This window comes from Callithrix jacchus, chromosome 5 (genome assembly GCF_049354715.1).
Source record: "Callithrix jacchus isolate 240 chromosome 5, calJac240_pri, whole genome shotgun sequence".
Classification (NCBI taxonomy): domain Eukaryota; kingdom Metazoa; phylum Chordata; class Mammalia; order Primates; family Cebidae; genus Callithrix; species Callithrix jacchus.
Genome location: NC_133506.1, coordinates 93,180,557 through 93,206,133, shown reverse-complemented (window position 1 = coordinate 93,206,133; position 25,577 = coordinate 93,180,557). Strand labels below are relative to the sequence as shown.

The 25,577-nt window shown below is 42.9% G+C and overlaps 1 protein-coding gene across 19 annotated transcripts in view; it reads left to right on the top strand.

Moving 5' to 3' along the window:
- The window catches only part of TEX14 (testis expressed 14, intercellular bridge forming factor), a 111,843-nt gene that overhangs the window by 64,424 nt on the left and 21,842 nt on the right, over positions 1 to 25,577 (top strand). For 8 of the 19 annotated variants that reach the window (XM_035300638.3, XM_035300633.3, XM_035300619.3 and 5 more), the window contains 11 exons: positions 1,742 to 1,893; positions 4,202 to 4,392; positions 4,819 to 4,969; positions 7,141 to 8,054; positions 12,744 to 12,850; positions 17,431 to 17,556; positions 17,799 to 17,884; positions 19,362 to 19,643; positions 20,840 to 20,940; positions 23,453 to 23,572; positions 24,859 to 24,925. In XM_035300638.3, the coding sequence (XP_035156529.3) occupies positions 1,742 to 1,893; positions 4,202 to 4,392; positions 4,819 to 4,969; positions 7,141 to 8,054; positions 12,744 to 12,850; positions 17,431 to 17,556; positions 17,799 to 17,884; positions 19,362 to 19,643; positions 20,840 to 20,940; positions 23,453 to 23,572; positions 24,859 to 24,925 (2,297 nt within the window). The remainder of the gene's footprint in view (positions 1 to 1,741; positions 1,894 to 4,201; positions 4,393 to 4,818; positions 4,970 to 7,140; positions 8,055 to 12,743; positions 12,851 to 17,430; positions 17,557 to 17,798; positions 17,885 to 19,361; positions 19,644 to 20,839; positions 20,941 to 23,452; positions 23,573 to 24,858; positions 24,926 to 25,577) is intronic. The other 11 variants (XM_035300644.3, XM_035300637.3, XM_035300628.3 and 8 more) reach the window with 4 other exon arrangements.

Here is a 25,577-nt window from a genome sequence, read left to right as displayed (position 1 = left end):
TTCGCTTTTGTTGCCCAAGCTGGAGTACAATGGTGCGATCTTGGCTCACTGCAACCACTGCCTCCTGGGTTCAAGCGATTCTCCTGCCTCAACCTCCCAAGTAGCTGGGATTACAGGCGCATGCCAGCACGCTTGGCTAATTTTTTGTATTTTTAGTAGAAATGGGGTTTCACCATGTCAGCCAGGCTGGTCTCAAACTCCTGACTTCAGATGATCCACCTGCCTCAGCCTCCCAAGGTGCTGGTATTACAGGCATGAGCCACTGTGCCCGGCCTTCATGCTAATTTTTTTTTTTAATTAAACGGAGTCTCACTCTGTTGCCAGGCTGGAGTGCAGTGGTGCGATCTCGGCTCACTGCAACGTCCATCTCCTGGGTTCAGGTAATTCTCCTGCCTCAGTCTCCCAGTAGCTGGGATTACAGGCACATGCCACCATGCCTGGCTAACTTTTGTATTTTTAGTAGAGACAGGGTTTCACCTTGTTGGACCAGGATGGTCTCGATCTCCTGACCTCGTGATCCACCTTCCTCGGCCTCCCAAAGTGCTGGGATTATAGGTGTGAGCCACCATGCCCAGCCTCTTCATGAAAGAGCGCTTTATTGCTCACCGAATGTTTCTGCATCTGTGATCTCATTTGATTCTCATGATACCTGCGGGCAGAAGTCAGTGCTCAGTTTACCCCAAGGGCTCTTGCTGGGCCAGAAGACATTTAGGATGCTCTGACTTAGCTCTTAAGGAGTCTGTTTGGGAAGATGAGTTTTTTAAGCAAGTGAGTGAACCTCTGAGTGCTGAACTGAAAGGGCCCATCCCAAAACGGTGGGAGTTCTGAAAAGAAGCAATCATAAGGAGTTGGGGAAGTCCCAGATGGCTTTGATAAAGCAGATGGGGCTTGAGGGGGGTATTTAAAGAGCTTACATTCATTTATTCAACAGCAAGCATCAAGGCCCTGGTGAAAGCCCAGGGGTACAGTGATATAAAGGCAGATGAGGTGCCTACTCTCATGGAGCTGACTCTCTAGAATGGAAGGGAGACAGATAATAAACTAAATAAATGAACATACATTCAAATAACAAGTGCTCTGAAACCAATAAAATAAGACTACTTTAGATTAGATGGTCAAGGAGGGCCTCCTTGAGGAAGTGACTTTCAGACAAATAATCTCAGTCATAAGAAGTAGCTAGTCACTTTAGGATCTGTGGCAGAAGCTGCCAGTGCAAAGACTTGAAGGGGTAATGTGCTAGGTATGTTGGAGGAACCAAAAGAAGGCTCCTGTGACTTGAGTGAAGTAGGTAAGCAGTAGAGTTGCCAGATGAACTCAGGGTGAGGTCCTGGATGGAACAGTAAGGAATTGCAGGTGTTGGAACAGCTCTGAAGCAGCATGGTTTAGCTCAGTGTCTAGCTAGGTTTGCAGAAACTCAAAGAGGTTGTCAGCCTTCAGAGGCAAAGTTTTCACAAATGCAGTGTGTTGATTAAAAGAACCACTCGCCTGGCTAACATGGCAAAACGCTGTCTCTACTAAAATACAAAAATTAGCCTGGCCTGGTGACACACACCTGTAAGCCCGGCTACTTGGGAGGCTGAGGCAGGAGAATCTCTTGAACCCAGGAGACGGCAGAGGTTGCAGTGAGCCGAGATCATGCTACTGCTCTCCAGTCTGGGCAACAGAAAGACTCTGAATGAATGTCTAATTAATAAAAGGCCCTTTAAGGCATGACCCCTGCCTTGTATGTTTCCTTCCATAGCCAGGATGGAGGTGTACAGAGGGACCTGACTCAAGTGCCCCTCCCTACCCAGCTGTACAACTGGGCCGCACCAGAAGTGATCTTACAGAAGGCAGCCACAGTAAAGTCGGACATCTACAGCTTTTCTATGATCGTGCAGGAGATTTTAACAGGTAGATCCAGATCATTAATGGTTGACCAAAGTCCCTATTCTTAGGTTGTATTTTTCTCCCTGCCAGGAGTTACTTACTTTTATGAAAATAGAAGACTTAATTATCAAAAAAGAGATTCCTTGGCCAGGTGTGGTGGCTCATGACTGTAATCCCAGCACTTTGGGAGGCCAAGGTGGGTGGATCACAAGGTCAGGAGTTCAAGACCAGCCTGGCTAACTTGGTGAAACCCTATCTCTACTAAAAATACAAAAATTAACCGGGTGTGGTGGTATATGCCTGTAGGTCCAGCTACTTGGGAGGCTGAGGCAGGAGAATCACTTGAACTTGGGAGGTGGAGATTACAGTGAGCCAAGATTGTGCCGTTGCTCTCCAGCTTGGGCAACAGAGTGAGACTCTGTCTCAAAAAAAAAAAAAAAAAAAAAAAAAAAAGGATTTCTTAAGGAAACCTTTTTGTACTTACAGAAAATATAAGATGATTGCCTAGAAATATTTGTCTCTTTTTTTTTTTTTTTTGTCTTTTTGTTTTTTTACTTTTTGTGGAGAACGGGGTCTCGTTATATTGCCCAAGCAGGTCTCGAACTCCTGGGCTCAAGCTATCCTCCTGCCTCTGCCTCCCTAAGAGCTGGGATTATAGGCGTGAGCCACAGCGCCTGGCCAAATATTTGTCTTTTAACTATTCTTTAAGACGCAGCAAACTGGGCAAGGTGGCTGATGCTTGTAATCCCAGCACTTTGTGAGGCCAAGGCAGGCAGATCACCTGAGGTCAGGAGTTGGAGACCAGCCTGGCCAACATGGTGAAACCCCGTCTCTACTAAAAATACAAAAATTAGCTGGGCATGGTGGCATGCACCTGTAGGCCCAGCTACTCAGAAGGCTGAGACAGGAGAATCTCTTGAACCTGGGAGGCAGAGGTTGCAGTGAGCTGAGATCACACCACTGCTTCCAAAAAAAAAAAAAAAAGTCAGCATGGATGAATCTGGAGAACATCATTCTCAGCAAACTGACACAAGAACAGAAAATGAAATACCGCATGTTCTCACTCATAGGCGGGTGATGAACAATGAGAACACATGGACACAGGGAGGGGAGCACTACACACTGGGGTCTATTGGGGAGAATAGGGGAGGGACAGCAGGGGGGGCGGAGCTGGGGTGGGATAGCATGGGGAGAAATGCCAGATGTGGGTGAAGGGGAGGAAGGCAGCAAATCACACTGCCACATGTGTACCTATGCAACTATCTTGCATGTCCTGCACATGTACCCCAAAACCTAAAATGCAATAAAAAAAAATGTCAGCAAAGCCCACCCATCTGCTTGTCAGTGATAATTCATTTAGTCCAAGCAAAATTTTTAATCTGAATATTGGTATCAGTACTTATGATCTATGTTAGGTATCCCTTGAGAACTTGTAAATTAGGGGGAAAGACCAGCCTCTGAGAAGTAAACTATGAAATTAAACACACCCAGGGTCCAGTAGATGTATAAGCAGTGTCACTTGAAAGAAATGGATGTACTTCCAAACCCACAGCTCTGATGTGAAGAAAGTAGTCACATCTCAAGATGGAAGGAATCCTTCAAGAAAAAGGCACACACACACAGTAAAATCACATTCATTAAGGGCTGTTTTGTTTGTTTGTTTTTGAGATGAAGTCTCACTCTTTTGCCCAGCCTGGAGAGTGGTGGTCCAATCTCGGTTCACTGCAGCCTCTTCCTTCTGGGTTCAGGCAATTCTCCTGCCTCAGCATCCCAAGTAGCTGAGATTACAGGCTCCCACCACCAACTGGGCTAATTTTTGTATTTTTAGTAGAGATGGGATTTCACCATGTTGGCCAAGCTGGTCTCGAACTCCTGACCTCAGGTGATCCACCTGCCTTGGTCTCCCAAAGTGCTAGGATTACAGGTATGAGCCACCATGCTTGGCCAAGGGCTACTTTTTCATGGTATTTATGGTCCCAGAGGCAAAACAGTGGCATACATAAGATGATATTGGGCTTCCCTGCCAGCAGGGAGTCCATGTGTACATGTTGCTGACACTACTGTTTCCTATCTCTGTGGCAGGGATTTCCCTGATAAATGGGTAAAGTGGCTTCTCACCTATCACTGGCATTTTGGCCTTCCAGGTAGTTTTTCTACAGAGAGAAATTAATATATAAAGGAGCTAATTGTTTCTAAGGTACAGTGGGTTAGAAAAAAAAGTAAAGGAGTTAAGTGTTTTGCCTAAGGATACCAATCTTCATTGATTTCTTTTCCCCCCACTCCATTCCATGGTTTCCTAATGTTACTCCTTTCTGTGACTTTTTCCTTACAGATGACATACCCTGGAGTGGCTTAGATGGCTCAGTTGTTAAAGACGCCGTGGTCTTGGGGAATTATTTAGAAGCTGACGTCAGGCTTCCAAAACCTTACTATGATATTGTAAAGTCAGGCATCCACATCAAGCAGAAAGACCGAACTATGAACCTTCAAGATATCCAGTATATTCTGAAGAATGACTTGAAGGTAAGACTTGAAGTTGTTGGGAGTTTGTCTGCTTACCTATCTCAGGAGAGTAGGGAGTTAGAGACCAAGACAAAGCTAGAGACCAAGTTGTAAGAAATTTTGGAAATCCTCACATTATTACACCCTTTCTGCGTTCTCGAGAAAAGCCTAACTGCTTAACTTGGTGAGAGCAGCATGAAATTGAGGAGGGGAGCCAGGGAGGTTCAACACATATTCATAGTAGGGGCATACTGAAGGTACTTCATGGAGATTTAGTGCATGATAGCTATTATTATTGCTTTTAAGGTATTGGCAATAACAATAAACTAGTCAGTCTACCCAACAGGAATAAGAGTGAGTCTATTAGATACTTAGATGGTTTCTAAAGCTCCAGTCACATTCAGAATGACTGAGACTATGTCCTTGACAATATTTCCTGTGTTATAGGATTTTACTGGAGCCCAGAGAACTCAAACAACCGAGAGCCCCAGAGTGGAGAGATACGGACTCCATCCTGATGTCAATGTCTATCGAGGACTGACTTCAGAACACCCCAAAGAGACCCCTGACATGGAAATCAAAGCACTAAAAGAAATGGGTATGCCCCTAATTCACAGGTTGTGTTACTTTGACACAAATGTATTCTGAGAGTCACATGAGCTACAACTAATTGACTCCTCTAAACTGTAGACATAACTTGTTTGTTTGTTTTATGAGACAAAGTCTTGCTCTGTTGCTCGGGCTGTAGTGCAGTGGTACGATCTTGGCTCACTGCAACCTCTGCCTCCTGGGTTCAAGTGATTCTCATGCCTCAGGCTCTGAGTAGCTGGGATTATAGGCGTGTGCCATCATACCTGGTTAATTTTTGTTTTCAGTAGGGACAGGGTTTTACCATGTTGGCCGGGCTGGTCTTGAACTCCTGGCCTCATGTGATCTGCTTGTCTTGGCCTCCCAAAGTGCTGGGATTACAAGCATGAGCTACCATGCCTGGCCACTGTAGATGTAACTCACACTGGGAAAAGATGGATACCTTAGGAAAAAAATCAAGATCCTTAAATTATTAAGGTAAACTTTTTGGGTTTAGCATAAATCTAGAACTAAGTCATAATAATTGAGTTTATTTCGAGCATGATTAATCTTAAGAATTTGTTTAATTGCTTCACAAATAAAAAATACTCATTATAGAAAATCTGGAATCTTTTAAAGAAGAAAATTACCTTTTTTTCTTTTTTTTTTTTTTAAGAGACAGGATCTTACTCTGTAGCCCAGACTGGAGTATAAGGCACAGTTATAGCTTACTGCAGCCTCCAATTCCTGGGCTTAAGCCTCTTGAGTAGCCATGACTACAGGTACATGACAGTATGTTCTGCTAATTTTTTTTGAGGTTTTTTTTTTTTTTTTTTGAGACGTGGTTTTACTCTGTTTCTCAGGCTGGAGTGCAGTGGTGCAATCATAGTTCATTGCAGCCTCAATCTCCCAGGCTCAAGTAATCCTCCTACCTTGGCCTCCCAAATAACTGGGACTACAGGTGTGTACTATTACACCTAGCTAATATAAAAAATTTTTAGTAGCGTTGAGGTCTCACTATGTTGCCTAGGCTGAACTCAAGCAGTCCTCCTACCTGGGCCTCCTACAGTACTGGGATTACAGGCATGAGCCACCACACCTGGCCTAAAAAAAAAGGGTTGTTTTTTTTTTGTAGAAATGGGGTCTCATTATATTGCCCAGGTTGGTCTTGAACTCCTGGCCTCAAGCAGTCCTCCTATGTCAGCCTCCCAAATCACTGGGATTACAGGTATGAGCCATTTTGTCCAACCAGTTTTACTACATTTTAGTACATTTGAAAACCTTAGAATTTAGAGCTGGAAAGGGCCTTGCAGTCATCAGGCTTAATGCCTTCATATTACAGATGAGAAAGCTAAGGTTCAGAGAGGTTGTAACCTGCTCAGGATCACAGAGAACTTGTTACAGAACTGGAACCCAGGCCTTCCAATTCCAGCCAAATGACCATTCACTCTGACTCTCCTTCAGCAGTGCTTCCAGAGTTTCCCCATAACCTCTCATTACTTTGGCTCCTTCATCCCATTCTCTGCAAGGTATATACCTGTAAACCAGGGGTGGTGAGTGGTCAGTCCTGGCATTCTTTTTTGAGGCTTTTATTACTCCCATAATGTAATAGCTCTTTGGGTGGTCTCTAGGCTACTTTTATCAGATGCTCACCAAGAGCATAACTTTAACTGAGAAATAGTCAAATTCTTTTGTATGAAAAGAAGGCTATGATTGTGGTCCTTAAGATTCAGGGGAGCCGGGCACAGTGGCTCATGCCTATAATCCTAGCACTTTGGGAGGGTGAGACAGGAGGATCACTTAAAGTCAGGGGTTTGAGAGCAACCTGGGCAACATAGCAAGGGCCTGTCTCTACAAAACAAGACAAGATTCAGGGGCCAATAATTTGCATGTCTTGAAAGTTATGCGTGTTTTGGACACACAATAAATTAAGCAAAACATATTTCCTCCATGGCTAGATCCCTGCCCCAACAATTTCTGCCTTATTCCATGTCAAAATAGGAGCTTTCATCTAGGTGACAAATACTCCCTCACCCTTTGTGAGTGTATCCAGTAGTCTTCCACAAGTGGGAAGGGGGTGGGATAATAAAAGGCTTAAAAAAAATTTTTTTTTAGAGTCTTGGCCTCTTGAACAGGCCAAGGCTGCTTAGCTGCCAAATATGTTCATTTTAATCAGTTGCATTTTGCTGCTCTTTTCAATAGGCAGTCTACCTCATTCACCAAAAGTTCACTCTTTATTCACCGAGGGGACGCTAGATCCTCAGGCCCCAGATCCATGTCTGATGGCTAGGGAGACTCAGAATCAAGATGCTCCTTGCCCTCCTCCATTTATGTCAGAAGAAGCCAGCAGCCCCAGCACAGGTCAGGCAAGCCTCTGTAGTTTGGAAATCAATGAGATCTTCTCAGGCTGCTTGACTTTGGAAGATGATATAGAAGAGCCTCCAGGAACTGCTTCATCTTTTGAGGCAGACAGATCTAACGAGGTAGATGAACTAAAATCCATGGAAGAATTACTGGATAAGATGGAGAGAGAGGCATGTTGTTTTTGGAGTGAGGATAAGAGCTCTTCAGAAACTGGCACAGAACACTCTTTCGAGGACTGGGACTGGCAAAGTGGTTCACTCAGTTCACTCAGCCTTCCTGAGCCAGTCAGAGAAGCCATGAACAATTTGAACAAGAGGTCTGCAACTGAGGAGTATTACCTCAGTAAGTGTGTACTGGATCTAAAGATTATGCAGACAATAATGCAACAGAATGATGATAGGCTGAGGAATATCGAGCAGATATTAGATGAAGTTGAGATGAAACAGAAGGAGCAGGAAGAGCACATGTCTTTGTGGACCACTTCAAGAAATTTTGCAAATGTCTACAACTTACCTCCCGCTGTGGGCCCTCCATCTTTAAGCTATATTCCTCCTGTGCTGCAGCTTTCAGGGGGTCAGCAGCTGGACACTAGTGGCAACTGCCCAACTCTAGCAAGGTTTCCAAGAACAGTGAGAGACTTTCAAGGGGGACATCTTGGCAAAAGATCCAGGAAAAGAAGTGGCTGTGGCTGGAAACCTTTCACCCAAGTCTCTGAAGTAAGCACTGGAGATCAGTCAGAGATGAGCCATCAGGTAACCTAAGTGGGAGGAAGGGGCAACCTAAGCAGGACCCCAGAGCTGGGTTCAATGTTGCCCCTAATCTATGTGCAGGGACTGACATATATGCAAATGGCTCATAGCAAGGTACTCTTGGCTTTGGGAAATCAGAACTCCAGGATCAAGGTAGAGATACTCTGCCTCCCAGTCCAAACCCAACACACAGACCATGTCCTCTGTAAATTCATATGTATCAAATTGAACCATATGCAGTTGCTGTTTTATTAATCAAAATGATCAAGTATTGGCAATTTTGCATGGCTCAACTTATTGAATATAGTATTTTGGACAGGTATTAATCTCCATTCTAAGTTGCTTATTCATTCATTCATTCAGTCAGTCAGTCAGTCAGTGACTCACTCACTCATTCAGCAAACATCTGTAGAGCCAGAGGCTATGTAGACCCTGGGTTCTGAAGATGAGTAAGCCATAAACTCTGCCCGTAAGTAGCTCAAATATCAACTGGGGACTGGGGGACCTGGTGGATCAAAGAAAACACCTCGGAATAGGTGAGCGGACACCATGGGAGCTGGCTGGGAGGTGTAGCTTGCAGAAGGATTCCTCTGTGAGCTTCCTTAGGACAGGGTTGACCTCTGGCTCCCTATGTCCCAGCACCTAGCACGGTGCCCAGTACATAGAAGGAACTTGATAAATGGTCAGTGAAGGAATGAGGGAATGAATGAATGAATGAATGAATTTGAACAAGTTCACACTCAGAAAGCTGGCTGTCTCTTGAATTATAGAATATTAGAGTCAGAAGATCTCTTAGACATGGATTAGCTCTGTCATTTTACAGAGTATGAAGCTCAAGCTCAGTGATGTCAAGATGCAGATGGGGTAGGAGAGGTCTACCCCATTGGAAGAAAGTTGTTATTACTGATACTTAGAATTGCTAGCCCATGGCGATAAAAAGCAGGCAAACTTTTACTGGGTTTTGTTACTGTTTTAAAATTCTCTGCTTAACGGGTACCCTCTTTTAAATTTTTAAATTAAATTAAATTTATTTATTTTGAGACAGAGTCTTGTTCTTTTGCCCAGGCTGGAGTATAGTGGCAGGATCTCGGCTCACTACAACCTCTGCCTCCCAGGTTCAAATGATTCTTCTGCCTCAGCCTCCCGAGTAGCTGGAACTACAGGCATGTGCCACCAGGCCCGGCTAATTTTTTGTATTTTTAGTAGAGACAGGGTTACACCATGTTGGCCCAGCTGGTCTTGAATTCCTGACCATAGGCAATCCACTTGCCTCAGCTTCTTAAAGTGCTAGGATTACAGATGTGAGCCACTGTGCCTGGCCAAATGTACCCTTTTATTGCCTATACACGGCAGATAGCTCTCCCTGCTATCCTCAACTTGCTGTGCTACTACCAAGGGCCAGGTTGGTTAGGAGCAGGTCTCCTGACTCCTGGTCTGTTGTTCTTTCATTGTACAATGCTGAAACTTAGGCTTCAGTCCTCACTCAGAACATTTGGAAAAGCATTGGCATTTATTTTTTTCTGGAGTGAAGTGGCACTATCATGGCTCACTGCAGCCTCAATCTTCTGGACTCAAGAAATCCTCCCACCACAGACCCCTGAGTAGCTGGAACTATAAGCCATACCAGCACACCCAGCTAATTTTGTGAGTTGTAGAGATGGGGTCTCAACATGCCCGGCCGGTATTTATTTATCTTTTTATTTTTTGAATAGAGATGGGGTTTCACTCTTCTGCCCAGGCTGGTCTCAAACTCTTGAGCTCAAGCAGTCCACCTGCCTTGGCCTCCCAAAGTGCTTAGATTACAGGCAAAAGCCACCACGCCCAGCTGTCATTTGTTTTTATATAAAGAGAAGACACAGTCAGGTGGAGTGGCTCACGCCTGTAATCCCAGCACTTTGGGAGGCCAAGAGAGGTGAATTGCTTGAGCCCAGTAGTTCAAGACCAGCCTGGGCAACATAGCTAAACCCTGTTTCTACAAAAGATATCAAAATTAGCTGGGCATGGTGGCACATGCCTGTAGTCCCAGCTACTCGGGAGGCTGAGGTGGGAGGATCGCCTGAGCTTGGGAAGTCGAGATTGCAGTGAGCTGAAATCATATCACTGCACTCTGGCACAGACAACAAAGTGAGACCCTATTAAAAAAAAAGACACAAATAATTTATTTATATCCTAATATTTCTGTTTCCATAGAAAGTTAGAGTTTGCTAGAAACTATTAGAAATAACTTTTTTTTTTTTGAGACAGAATCTCATTCTGTCAAAGAGGCTGGAGTGCAGTGGCACAATCTCGGCTCACTGCAGCCTCTGCCTCCCAGGTTCAAGCAATTCCTCTGCCACAGCCTCCCAAGTAGCTGGGACTACAGGCACGCATCACCATGCCTGGCTAATTTTTGTATTTTTAGTAGAGACGGGGTTTCATCATATTGGCTAGGCTGGTCTCAAACTCCTGACCTGGTGATCCGTCCGCCTCGGCCTCCTAAAGTGCTGAGATTACAGGCGTGAGCCATCACGCCAAGCCTGAAATAACTTTAATATATTATGTTTTCATTATCTATTGATGTGTAACAACAACAGCAAAGCCCAAAACCTAGTGGCTTAAAATAACAATAGTTTATTATTTCTCACAATTCTGTGGGTCAGGAATTTGACAGGGTTTACTTGAGTGGTTCTTCTGTTCCACATGGCCATTGGCTGGCATCATTCACTTGATTGGGGTCAGCTGGAGGTTCTACTTACCTGTCTGGTACTTTGAGCTCCTCCAGGTGGCCTCTCTTAGCACTTGACTTGTCATCATTCAATAAATAGTCTCACCCAAGCTTCTCTACAGCATGACTTTGCAAGTGAAAGCTAAAATTACCAGGCCTCTTAAAAGTTAGTTCTGACCCTAGGACTGTGTCACTTTCTCTGCTTTCTGTTGGTCAGAGAAAGTCACGAGGCCAGCCCAGTTTCAATGGGTGGGGAAATAGACTTAGCGTGGCAGGGTGGACAGGAGGGAGGGAATTGATGGTGGCTACTGCTGGAAACCGTCTACTGGTACATAGGACATAAATCCATACCAGATGGGCACAGTGGCTCACGCCTGTAATCCTAGCACTTTGGGAGGCTGAGGCAGGCACATCACAAGGTCAGGAGAGTGAGACCATCCTGGCCAACATGGTGAAACCCCGTCTCTACAAAAAAAATACAAAAATTAGCCGGGTGTGGTATGGGCACCTGTAATCCCAGCTACTAGGGAGGCTGAGGCAGGAGAATTGCTTGAAACCGGGAAGCAGAGGTTGCAGTGAGCTGAGATCGAGACACTGCACTCCAGCCTGGCGATGGAGCAAGACCCCGTCTTTAAAAAAAAAAAAGCTACCATGTTTATTTTTTCTTTAAAGATGTCACCCTCTTTTTCTAGCATCAGGGAAAAAGCCATCTCCATCTAAATAAATGTTTCAGACAATTCAAGTTTATTTCTTTAATTTCTTAGTTCTTAAAATTTTAATTATACTGAATGAAAACATTACAAACTTCATTACATTCTAAATGTCCATTTTGATTATATTCTAAACATATTCTAACCTTTCCTTAGTGACAGTGGTATTTTTCTGAACATCTGTTATGGTGAAGCATCATGATACAGTGCTATCTTAAGCTTCCACTAAGGAGCATGTTTGCCCATACAAAGGCCTTTGGAGCTTCAGGGAGCATGTAGTAATTTTTTGTGCCTCCTCTCACTTTTAAACATCTTGCTGCCATCTCCAAACTCCACATTTATTGCTTTAATTTGCTGTAGGCAAGGAAATATAGTTAATTAAGTTTCTTAAAATTATGTTAAAATTGGGATAAGCAGAGCCAAAAGACTCTTGAATAAAGAGCATAGACTTTCATTTGTTTTACTTCTGCTATTTCCTAAGTATTGTAACCTTTATTGTATTATATTTTATTTTCATAGCATCCTCACTGGTAGGTATTATTGTTCTTATTTTATGGATGAGGAAACTAAAGTGCAAGATTGTCTTAATGGCAGGGTGCAGTGACCCTGGTAATCCCAGCACTTTGGGAGGCTCTGGCGGATGGATCATTTGAGGCCAGGAGTTTGTGACCAGCCTGGCCAACATGGTGAAAACCCATCTCTATTAGAAATACAAAAATTAGCGGCGAGGTAGTGGCCGTCGCCTATAATCCCAGCTATTCAGGAGGCTGAGGCATGAGAATCTCTTGAGCCTGGGAGGCGGAGGTTGCAGTGAGCCGAGATCACATCACTGTACTCCAGTCTGGGCAGCAGAGTGAGGCCCTGTCTAAAAAAAAAAAAAAAAAAAAAAAAGAAAAGAAAAAGATTCTCTTAGGTTAGTCCGAATAACACTTAGACTACACCCCAAGGCCCATGACTCCTGCTACAAAGATCTTCTTGCTTCATATTTATATAGGAGGAGGAAAACGCTCAGGACAATGTTTGGCTTTTTAAATTTCTACATTGTCTGCTTATTCTCCATTTGTGCCCTGTCTGGGCTAGGTTCCTGGAGACCAACATTTCTGAGTAAACACCTCCAGATAAGAGATGGGTTATTAGATAGGAAACATGCGAAGGGAAATCCTGGTAGGTCTGGTTATTTCTATACATTTAGCAAGAATGGCTTTGAAAATAGTGTGAGAGTGAAGAGAATGGGAATTCTCTCATCAAAGTACTAAAACATGTTTATTGCTTTTTAAGCTGTCAACTCTTTGCAACCCTGGAAAACAGAACACAGATCAACAATTTCAGCCCACTCAAGGGGCTAAGGACAGTTTGGAGAGAAGCAGCATCCAAAATACCAATAGGTGCGTCAACATTTTGTTGTTCTTAATGTCACCATGCCTTTAGACTTCTCTGTGTCTCTGAGCCCACTCGGTGATCTTCCTATGTCTAGTGACAAAAGGACTGTGAGTGATGAGGTAGAGCAATGCAGATTGGCAGGTTCTTCCACTGAGTGAGTGGGAAGAGCAGTGTAATGGGAACATGAGGAAGCATCAAAGCCGAAGTGGCTGGCAGGTGAATCAGAAGGAACTCATCAATTGTCAGAAGCAAAGCATCTTGCCTGTCCACAACTGCACAGATAGTTTTTCTTACAAAAACAAACACCAGGTATTCCATTTACCAGTGCTCCACAAGCCAAACTAATTGGAAACCAAGGTTGTTTAAAGTGTCACTGACTCCAGAGGGAGAGTTGAACAGCATCACTATTACTCTGGGGTGTGTGATTTCCAGCCAGATGAATGAAACAAATTGTCTTTAGCGCAGATCACTGGAAGAAGAGTGTGTGTATGTTTGTATATATATATATTCATACACATATATATAATATATTCATACATATATGCATATATTGATCCACACATATATGCATATATACATCTATTCATGGATGTATGTGTTTATATATATATATATATATAAACACACACACACACACACACATATATTCATACATACACACATGCTGAGTTTTAAATAAGTAAAACAGGCTGAGCGTGGTAGGTCATGCCTGTAATCCTAGCACTTTGGGAGGCCGGGGTGGGTGGATCACTTGAGATCAGGAGTTCGAGAACAGCCTGGCCAACATGATGAAACTGTCTCTACTAAAAATACAAAAATTGCATTGGAACCAAATTATTTTCTGTGTGAGAAAAAAAATACAAAAATTAGCCAGATGTGGTGGCAGGTGCCTGTAATCCCAGCTACTTGGGGGGTGGAAGCTTGAGAATCCCTTGAACCCAGGAGGCAGAGGTTGCAGTGAGCCAAGATGGTGCCACTGCACTTCAGCCTTGGCAACAGAGCGAGACTCTGACTCAAAAATAATAATACATAAATAAAGAACTTAAATAAAACAAATTTATTTGGTGTGTGGTAATTTTTTTTAATTTTAAAAAAATTTAAATTTTTTTGGTTTAAATTTAATTAGGTATTATAAGTAAGGGACTTACTAAAGGAGCAATAAATGTTTTTCAAGGTAGACTAATATATCAGTTTTAGTTTTTCTTTTCTGTGGATAAATGGCAGCACTAATCCACAACTTTCAAGTCAGTTCTCCTGGGAAAAAAAAAAGAACTTTTTATTCCTCCCCCTATTGGTGACTGAGACTAATGACAAGTTTGCTGTTTCATGTTGGTAAATATGTACGTAAGGGAGAATGAAGGAAGCTGTCCAGACATTTAATTATATTAATTAATTAATTACATTTTTTTGAGACTGAGTTTTACTTTTGTTCCCCATGCTGGAGTGCAATGGTGAGATCTCAGCTCACTGAAACCTCCACGTCCCAAGTTCAAGCGATTCTCCTGCCTCAGCCTCCCGAGTAGCTGGGATTACAGGCATGTGCCACCACACCTGACTGATTTTGTATTTTTTAGTAGAGAGGGGGTTTCTCCATGTTGGTCAGCCTGGTCTCAAACTCCCGACCTCAGGTGATCCGCCCACCTTGGCCTACCAAAGTGCTGGGATTACAAGCTTGAGCCACCGGGCCTGGCTAGACATTTCAGATTAGTATATATTCCTATGAAGGGAATAATGAAGAACTACCTAGCTGGCATCAGAGCATTTGGCACTCACACCACTGATAGAAGCAGATGGGATGACATAGCCATTAGATGACAAAGAACACCCATAATTGTGGCCTCTCCTGCTTGGCACCCTCTTTCCTCAAAAGTATAAAAAACAGACCAAAGGAAAGTTTAACATTTTTCTACCTATTTCTCTAGTCTTTTTGTATGCTTAAAAAAGATAAAGTGACAATTATGATATGTGTAGGCAATTTTATATCCTGCTTTTCCACTTTAGATTAGAACATGAGCATTACTCTATGTTACTAAAAAAAAAAAAACAAGAAACAAAAAGCCTTGTAAACTTATTTTGGAATTGTTGGGCTGGATGAGGTGGCTCCCACCTGTAATTCCAGCACTTTGGGAGGCCAAGGCAGGCAGATCACTTGAGCCCAGGAATTGGAGACCACCCTGGGCAACGTGGCAAAAACCCTGTCTGTACAAAACATTAGCCAGGCATGGTGGTGTGCGCCTGTACACCCAGCTACTTGGGAGACTGAGGTGGGAGGATCACCTGAGCCTGGGGAGGTCAAGGCTGCAGTGCCATAATTATGCCACCGCATTCCAGCTTGGGGGAGAGAATGAGACTCTCTCAAACAGCAACAAAAATTGTTGGATTTCACCTATTGTTGAATTTAAGGTTGTTTCATTTTTATTCTATTTTGAATAGGGACACAGTTACTTGTAAATAATACTTTTTTTTGCATTTTGGATTATTTCCTCAGGATAGATTCTCAGAAGCAGAATTACTTGGTCAAAGGGTTTGAACATTCCAGTGATTTTTTTTTTTCCATTTTAAGACAGGGTCTTACTCTGAGGCTCAGACTTCCTTGCAGTGGCACAGTTTCAGTTCACCCACTTTTTTTTTTTTTTTTTTTGACATGGAGTCTTGCTGTCTCCAGGCTGGAGTGCAGTGGTGCGATCTCAGCTCACCACAACCTCTGCCTCCTGGGTTCAAGCAATTCTCCTGCCTCAGCATACCAAGTAGCTGAGACTACAGGCGCGTGGCACCACACCCAGCTAATTTTTGTATTTTTAGTAGAGACAGGGTTTCACCATGTTGACCAGCATGGTCTCGATCACTTGACTTCATGTTTTGCCCACCTCAGCCTCCCAAAGAGTTGGGATTACAGGCATGAGCCACTGCACCTGACCAATTTCAGTTCACTTTATGGGGCCAAGGTGGGAGGGTTGCTTGAAGTCTGGGAGTTTGAGACCACCCTGGGCAACAAACATGGTGTGACTTCATCTCTACCAAAAATGCAAAAATTAGCTGGCTGTGGTGGCAGGTGCCTGTGGTCTCAACTTCTTGGGAGGCTGAGGTGGGAGGATCACTGGAGCCCAGAAAGTTGAGCCTGCAGTAAGTGATCTGTGACTGAGCCACTGTACTCCAGCCTGGGTGACAGAGTGAGACTCTGTCTCCAAAAAAATTTATTTTTTTAAAAAGGAAGCTGATCAGATCTGCCCTCTCTGATTCAGCAGTCTCTCTGCTTTCTGGTCCCCTGGTGAATAGGGCATTCTAGATAATAGGGAACTCATATCTGTGCCACAGAGCACATACTTTTTTTTCTTTGGAGATAAGAGTCTTGCTTTGTCACCCAGACTGGAGTGCAGTGGTGTGATCTCAGCTCACTGTAACCTCTGCCTCCCAGGTTGAAGCAATTCTCATACCTGAGCCACTGGAAGAGCTGATATTACAGGCATGCACCACCATGCCCAGCTAATTTTTTTTTTTTTAGTAGAGAGTTTTCAGCATGTTGGCCAGGTGGCCTCAACTCCTGGCCTCCGCCTGTGCCAGCCTCCCAAAGTGCTAGCATTTCAGGTGTCAGCCACTGTGCCCAGTCATATCATACATTTTTGAAAAGTTAATTGAATAGATGATAAAATGTATATGTTCATGAGATATTTATAAACTTTATTTATTTTTTTTCTGGAGACAGGGTTTTACTATGTTGCCCAAGCTATTCTTGACTTCCTGGGCTCAAGTAATCCTTCTGCCTTAGCCTCCAAAATAGCTGAGACTACAGACCTGAGCCACTATACCTGGTTAGTTTTGGGATATTTAAAGGAAAAAAATACTCCCTTGTGTTGCAAATGAGGAAGCCTCGGCCTAGAGAGATTGATGCTTGCCAAAGTCAGATAGTAACCTAATGGTAGGTCAGGGTCTAGAATTCAGTGGGACTAGACTGAAGGTCTCTGAATGTTCTTCAGGATCCCTGGTGCCATAAGACTGTTTTTACAAATGTTAGGCCAGGCATGGTGGCTCACACCTGTAATCCTAGCACTTTGGGAGGCCAGGGTGAGTGGATCACTTGAGATCAGGAGTTTGAGACCAGCCTGGGTAACATGGCAAAACCCCATCTTTACTAGAAATACAAAAATTAGCTGAGCATGGTGGTGTGCACCTGTAATACCAGCTACTCGGGAGACTGAGGCACGAGAATTGCTTGAACCTGGGAGGTGGATGTTGCAATGAATAGAGATCACACCACTACACTCCAGCCTGGGTGACAGACCGAGACTCCGTCTCAACAACTACAAATATTATTGTGCTGTCACTGATATGAAGGTGGGCCTGTTATCAGAGAATTCTGATGGAATGGCAAGAGCAGATCCCTCATCCGAACCATCACCTGGCATTTGTGGCATTTGCAGGGGAGGGCTCTGCAACAGCCCAGGGATTGTGTCTTGTGAAAATTTGCTTCAACTGTGGGTTTCTTCTACCTCTGAAAATCTCCCAAGAACACTTTGATCATGAAATCTAAATTTAGAAAATAAAATCGCCCTTGGAGATCTTATAATTCAGTCCTTTCGTTTCTTAGCCAAGGAAGACCTAGAGAGTCCACTGCCCAGGCCAAAGCCACACGACTTAATAGTGCACTCTTCACTCTGTCAAGCCACTGGCAGGGACCTTCTGTGTCACCCAGCTCTCACCAGGATTTTACCAGGTAAGGATCCTTGCTGGCTGGAAACTGGCAGTGGGGTTGGGGGTGGGGGTCGGGGTGGGGTGGAGTCTTGTGCCCTCTGCTGGTGCAGTGGGGTCAGTGCAACTCTAGGAATGGTTCATGGTGTAGGGAATAGGTCCCCTGGATGGGCTGGTTGGGCTTTGGGTTCTGTCAGGACCTTGAGCAAACTGATGTGTTTGTGTTCACTCTGCTCGCCTCACCTCCAAAAAACCCATGCAATTCAGGATGAGTATGGAACCTGTTTCTTCTGAAATCTATAATGCAGAATCCAGAAATAAAGATGATGGAGAGGTACACTTAAAATGGAAAAGTGAGTATAAAGTCATGGGTTTCATTAGTCAAAATGAAATTTAAAGTATATTTCTAATGTGGTTGATATTTCTAAGTACACAACCTGTGATGCACATTTAGAACCATAGCAATGTCCTTTGAAGTTTTTTCTTTTATTATATAATTTCGTTTTAAAAGCAGGGCCCTTTTGATTACAGCCTTCAGAAGGGAAATGCTTTTTTAAAAATTTCTAGACTTTATAGGAAATATTTCTATTATATAAATGTATACTGTATAAGCAATGTAATAAAACAGTACACAATACAGTCAGTCCTTATTTAATATGTTAATAGGAAACGACAATGACTTTAAGCAAAATGATGTATGACAAAACCAATTTTACCATAGGCTAATTGATGTGAACAAGAGTTAAGTTCCTACAGCATATTTCTGCTCACAAATACATCACCAACTTCTAAATAAAGACCAAATCACTTCTAATATTAAACATTGAAGTAAATGTGAGCTATATATACATTTAAGAAAGAGTAATAAAAACAAGTAAGAAAAGTAATTACCCATTTATTCTAGTTCAGGGTCACAGGTGGCTGGAGCCTATCCTGGCAACTCAGGGTGCAAGGAGGGATCCAGCCCTAGACAGACACCATTCCATTGTGGAGCATACTCACACACTCCCACTCACACAGACTGGGGCTGTTTTGACACACTAGTTCACCTAACGTGCACATCTTTAGGATGTGGGAAGAAAGCGGACTACCTGGAGAGAACCCATGCAGATATGGGGAGAATGTGCAAGTGCCACACAGACAGTGGCCCCAACTGGGAATTTATTGTTCTTTTTTCTCATCATAGTTATAATGAAACAATGTTGAATAAAATGACATTATTTGAGGAACTGCTACATAGATATTTACTATATCACATTATTCAAGTGGAGAGTATGCAATGTCAGTCTTAAATCCTGTGGGCGTTATCCTTTGTATGTTTTCTCTTGTAGGCTTAAAGGATATAATGTCTATTTTTAATACTAGTCATAAGTGACATTAGCGGAAGTGTAGAAATTTTGAAATGAAAACATGCATATATATATGGACTCCAAAAATATAAGCTCAGGATAGTTTGGAAAGACTAGGCAAACTCAAATAGAATCCTTTCTGTTATTACAGAATGAACTTGAGATGTCATTTTTCTTGTTAAAACTTCTCAGGAAGAGGGTCTATCTGTAAGTTTTTTGCTGCCTCTCACCTTGGAAGTCAGCAACAAGGGCTGTTGTTGGGGATAACTAACTGAAATTCCCTTCTCTCTCTCTCTGTCATCTGTTTCTCCCCTCACCTCCTATTCAAGCCAAACAGAGCAAACTAAGGATGAGGCAACTATAAAAAGGCAGTTATTGCTACAGTATGAGTTATAATAGTATTATATATTTCTTTTAAATGAAAGCCTGTGTTTCCAATGCTTACAACGATGTTTTAAATACTGCTTTCTCTTGTGCCCAGTGGAGGTGAAAGAAATGGCAGAGAAAGCAGCTACTGGGCAGCTTACAGTACCTCCTTGGCATCCTCAGAATAGTTTGACTTTAGAGAGCAAGGCTGAAAATGAGCCCAATGCCCTGCTGCAGCCCCCCATTAGGAACGCTGAAAACATGGATTCGAAGCGAGTTGTTGAATATCATAGGGAAAATGATGAGCCCAGAGGAAATGGCAAGTTTGACAAGATGGGCAACAGTGACTGTGACAGTGACCAGCGTGGCAGACAGCCTGGGCCTCAAAGCTTCTTCAGTAAGTTTATTTCGGGAATTAGGATAGGCGAACTCGATCAAGTGATTGGTTGGGCAAGGTGGCTCAGCCTGTAATTCCAGCACTTTGGGAGGCTGAGGTTGAGCAGATTGCCTGATCCCAGGAATTTGGGACCAGGCTGGTCAGCATGATGAAACCCGGTCTCTACAAAAACAAACACACACACAAAATTAGCTGGGCATGATGGCACATGCCTGTAGTTCCAGCTATCCAAGAGGCTGAGGTGGGAGGATCACTTGAACCTGAGAGGCGGAGGTTGCAGTGAGTTGTGACCACTACTGCACTACAGATTGGGTGATAGTGAGACCCTATCAAAAAAAAAAAAAGTTATCAGCTCTCAAAAAGGTAAACCTTCCTATATATATATATTTTTTTTTTTTTGGCTTGGTCCTCTCTCCTTTCCTACTTTTCTGGGAACCTTGAATTCCAGGGGAAAGCAGTATACTCTATATGTCATTGCATTTCCCCCAGGCAGATAGATCCAGACATTGATCAGTTTTTACATTACTGAAACAGGCCCCTTTGTCCAAAGGAAGTAAAATAATCACATACCAACTCTGATCCTGGTGAGGAATCAGACTTCTTTACCTGGGGATAGAGGTGGGCCACCACTGCCTACTGCCCATATCTCTGCATTGTACGCTAAGCTGTAAGTAAATTCTCCCAGAATTTATTTAGAATGTATTCTAAGCTGGCATTAAATTTTTCCAGAGAGTCTATGCTGGAGGAACCTAGAGACACATAATATTTATTGTCATCAGTTTATAGATTTACAGGTTAAAAAAATGAAGGCCATATATTTTCACTTGGTAATTTGCTTACAATCAGAGCTTGGAATATTGTTTCATAGTTGTTTGTAAGTCAAGGAAAGGTACATCTAAAATTGTCATTTGTCTTAGGTAGAAAATCTATTGGCTTAGGTAGTATTTGTATTTAGAATCTGTTTCTTGTCAAACATCACTCTCGAATGGTGGGCAAAAGGATGGATGATCCAGGGCTGCATTTTGGGGTCAGGCTAAACTAACAGTCTCTACTCTCTGGACTGAACCTAACATATGGGACATAGCCACTTTTGGCAGAATATGTATACATCTCTTCTCTCATGCCACCTTTATCCTCTTTCATGCTGTCTGAATATCACTGAATGACTTTGGCCCTGATTGTGTTATAATCATTAGGTATCAGTCACCCATCTCCTGGACAAAATGAACAACCAGAGCATAGTGAAGATTTTCAAGCAAGTTCTGATGCATTGGTGGCCTTTGAGAAATCTTACAGTGTAAGTAATACTGTCTGGAGAGCCAAGCCGAACCCAAGGATCTGTTAAGGTAGAACTGAGCTGTTGTTATGCTATGACATCAAAATAATATCTATAGTAGTTCTTTTTGGCTGGAGCATGTGCCTTTATGTCACTGACATGAATATAATCTTTCCTTCTGTCTGATACTTTTTAAGTCAGTTCATCTCAATGAGTTGTGTATCCTGGAGATTGGGGAGAGCACAGGAAAGTGTCAGATTCAGCTTTGGCACTTGAGTTTCTGGTATAGTTGGGTAAACAAAACTGGGGCAAAGCTCCTGCCCCAGCAGGTGACTGAGGTCCAGTAGGAGTAGGAAAAACCAAGGGCAGGGTTGCTATGAGCGTGCCTTCACCTGGAATATCCTCTAAGGGCCAAACTCAGCTCCCAACTCAGTGGAAGCCATGTGTTTGTGCCTGAAAACTGTGCCTCAGCAGGACCCATTTGCATTTGCACTGCAGTGACAGCCTTGCTTCGGGGCTTTAACCCACTTTAGGCCATAGCCCAGCCAGACTAAGACACCAACATTTATTTTTATTGTCATTGACATGGGGCTGCAATCATCTAAAGAATATAGACAGCAATTGAGAATGATATATGAAAACAGTAGTGATAAAATGTGAGGTCTTTTGACCTATGGTATTTAATCATAGCATACAAACCATTCATAAGATCAACTTATCCTTTCTCTCACATGAGGGCTGGAAGAATAGTCATATTAAGCATACTGGCTGAGCTGGAAAAGCAGGCCTAGGCAGGAAAGTAGGGAATATCTGCAGGTGGTCAGGACTCAAATTCAGTTTTATGAGAGGTAAAGGGGAGCAGCCGTTAAGTGCACAGGAAGGGAAGCATGTGGCAAAAGTAGTGTCAAAGGAAATTAGTCACAAAATCTCTGCCAAGAGAGTTCTGAAAGTTGGGTATAGTGGCACACACCTGGTATTCCAGCACATTGGGAGGCTGAAGTGGGAGGATCGCTTAAAGCCGGGAGTTCAAGACCAGGCTGGGCCTGGTATGACCCTGCCTACAAAAAATGTAAAAATCAGCTAAGCACAGTGGCTTACTCCTGTAATCCCAGCACTTTGGTAGGCCAAGGTGGGCAGATTGCTTCAGCCCAGGAGTTCGAGACCAGCCTGGGCAACATGGCAAGACCCCATCTCTACTAAAGATACAAAAGTTAGCTGGACATGGTGCATGCCTGTATGCCCAGCTACTTGAAAGGCTGAAGTGGGAGGATCACCTGAGCCTGGGGAGGTTGAGGCTTCAGTAAGCCATGATCACATCCCTGCACTCCAGCCTGGGGGCCAGAGTGAAACCCTGTATTTTAAAAAAAGTAAAAACTAGCCAGGCATGGTGGTGTGCACCTGTATGTAGTCTCAGCTACTTGGGAGGCTTAGGCAGGAGGATCGCTTGAGCCCAGGAGTTCGAGGCTGCAATAAGCTGTGATTGGCCCACTGAAGTGGAGTGAGACCCTGTCTCAAAAAAAAAAAAAAAAAAAAGACTGAAATGAGAAGAGCCATTTGGCCATGTGGTAATAAAAGCCTGAATATAGCAAAATAAGCAGGAAAAAGGGGATGGAGCAGAGATGCTTAAGAAATAAATTTGCAGACCAGGCATGGTGGCTCACGCCTGTAAGCCCAGCACTTTGGGAGGCCGAGGCACGCAGCTCACGAGATCAGGTGTTCAAGACCAGCCTGGCCAACATAGTGAAACTTCCATCTCTACTAAAAATATAAAAAGTAGCTGGGCATGGTGGCGCATTGCCGTAATCCCAGCTACTTGGGAGGCTGAGGCAGGAGAATCGCTTGAACCTGGGAGGTAGAGGTTGCAGTGCGCCAAGATCAGGCCACTGCACTCCAGGCTGGGCAACAGAGCAAGAGTCTGTCTTGGGAAAAAAAATAAATAAATTTGCTACTTTTTAGCTATTTTATTTTTATTATTGAGATTACATTGCTGTTTTTAGAATGATGCTTCTTCACTTGCCTTTAACCTATAATACTTGAGGGACTCACAGGTTATGTGTAGCTGAAGCCTCTTCATCTGTAAGATGATGCCAACACATGGGCTATGTCTGTACCTATGAGGGATCAAGGTGTTTAAATTCAGTCCTCAGCTTGAGTTGACTAGGGCCTTTCTCCTTATTTAGAATATTAGAATAGGACAGTCACCTCATCCCCACCCATTCAGCAGATGGTGCTGCTGAGGCTCAGGATTAGCATTCCTCCATGCTTACTCCAGGGAGATCACAGCTGCTTTTCCCCACTGGGAAGGGAAGGCAGAGGCACACCCACAAAGAGGTAGGGAGATTCAGCTCACAGTGTCACACTGACTGATGAAAAAATTTTGATTTTTGAGGATGGGAGATCATATGCAGTTTCTACCAAAATTGTGGTTACTACTGAGTAATTTTAGATAACCTTGTTAACACTGCATCCAACTATAAAAAGATTTGGTCACAGTGAACAATAACTTAAAAGTGATTTCCTATATTATTAATAGAATGAGTCCACGCAATCAACTTGTTCACCACAGTCTTCTGAGGACATAACAGATGAATTTTTAACTCCAGACCATGAATATTTTTACTCATCGGCTGCTCAAGAAAACTTAGCTCTAGAGGTAAAAAACACAGTTCAGGGTAAAGTCCATTTTTAGCTTTCTCCATGCTTATTCTTTTATTGAGAAAAATAGCTTATATGTCAAAGTATATAATGTTTATTTATCAGTGTTTTTTAATACCTTTTTTGGTGTCAGGAGTATAATGTGAAACCATGTATTCATATGCATTTTGGAGAAACATCTGAAAAAATTTTGATCTTTGAGGATGCGAGATCATAGGCAGTTTCTACCAAAATTGTGGTTACTGCATTTATACAGCGCTTTGTACTTTTTTTCCAAAACATTTTAATTCATGCTACCTAATTCACATATTCTTCCTATTGTAAGAGACAAGGCTATCATTCCTCTCTCTGAGGAAGACTGGTGTTCTGCAGATGTAGGGAATAAACTCCAGACTGCCAAGTTTTAGTGACAGGAGAGCCAGGATTGAGGCAAGCGTTCAGCAACAAATATAAGACTGTCCAATACACCAAGTTTTCTTGGGAATCTGCCCAGCTTTTCTAAGAACCTGCCATATAAAGTATTTTCATTTGTAAAGTGAATTTTATTGTATTCTCTCATTTACTTATTTTCTACCCTACCTCCCTCCTAACCTGGCACCTTTTTGGGACCTTTTACTAATACGAAAGGTGGGGTGGAGGAAAGGGAGGATTGTATGTGTCAATCACAGCATTTGACTGCTGAGAATTCTAGGATGCATCAAAGGTATAATTTCAGCCAGGTGTGGTGGCTCATGTCTATAATTCCAATACTTTAGGAGGCTGAGGTGGGAAGATTGCTTGAGCGCAGGAGTTTGAGAATAGCTTGAGCAACATGGCAAGACCCTGTTTGAAGAAAAGGAAACGAAACATTACTAGTCCCCCAAAGACCCCTTATGCTCCCTTCCAGTTACTGCCTCTTCCAAAAGGAACCATTATTCTGACTTCTCACCTCATAATTTTGCAGACCTGGCTATCTTTTAAACCTTCTTTAGCTCTTCTGATAAAGCTCCCAAGAACCAAAACATCTTTGTTGGAAGATTGGGATATATAGGGATAGTGATATAAGGAGGGGCAGTCATTTAATTCCTCTTCACAATGGGAGGTGAGGGAGGACTTACCGAGGAGGGGACATATGGTACAGATAAGTACTTAATGTCTAGGAAGCAAGTTTGTACTTTTTCTATAAAGATGCAAGGATCTTATGAAGATTTTTAAGATTTCAAAACATCAACAAATTATTGATCTTTTAATATATCTGCCTCCAGTGAACCTGCTTTCTTTGCTTTTCTTTTATTCTTTTTTTAGACCTCGAGTGCCATAGAAGAGGAATTTGAAGGAATACAAGGTGCATTTGCCCAACCTCAAGTCTCTGGTAATAAGCCCTTAGGGAAGATTCCTTGAGAATCACTTGCCTTCACTTTGTTCTGTTGGATCACAGATGTTTAGAGCTGAGGGGATCCTGAGGGACAGCCTCACCCAAACCTTTTATTATATGGTTGAGAAAACTGTGTTTCAATGATTTCTCCTCTATAGAATGAATCCCTTGCTCCTCACCAACCTCATGACATTCAAATGTTGTATTATTTATACCTCCCCTTGCATTTTTATAGCATACGTTGTTATAGTCACTGCTTTTTCCTCCTCTGGTCTCTCAAGCTTTCAGGCTGTATGCTACATAGCAAGCACACAGTTATCTTTGATAAGCTGACCTGGGGGATTTGCCAAGCTACATAGCTAGTTATTGACATAACAAAATTAGAACCAGGTTTCTATGTATTTCTTCTCACTGGAAGGCAGTGTCATCAGCATTTTCCTTTGCTTGCATAGCATCTTAGCAAAGAGTTAGTAACAGCCAACAATGCAGATTCAACTTAACATCTACCCCTTGGGAGGCCTTGGGTTTTATATAACTTAGCAGGGGCTATTAGATGAGAAGTTAGCCTTGGATCAGTAACCAGGGATGTGGCACCAGACAGATATAAGTTAACTGTTGGCTCTGTTACATTTTAAAAATTGTGTACTCT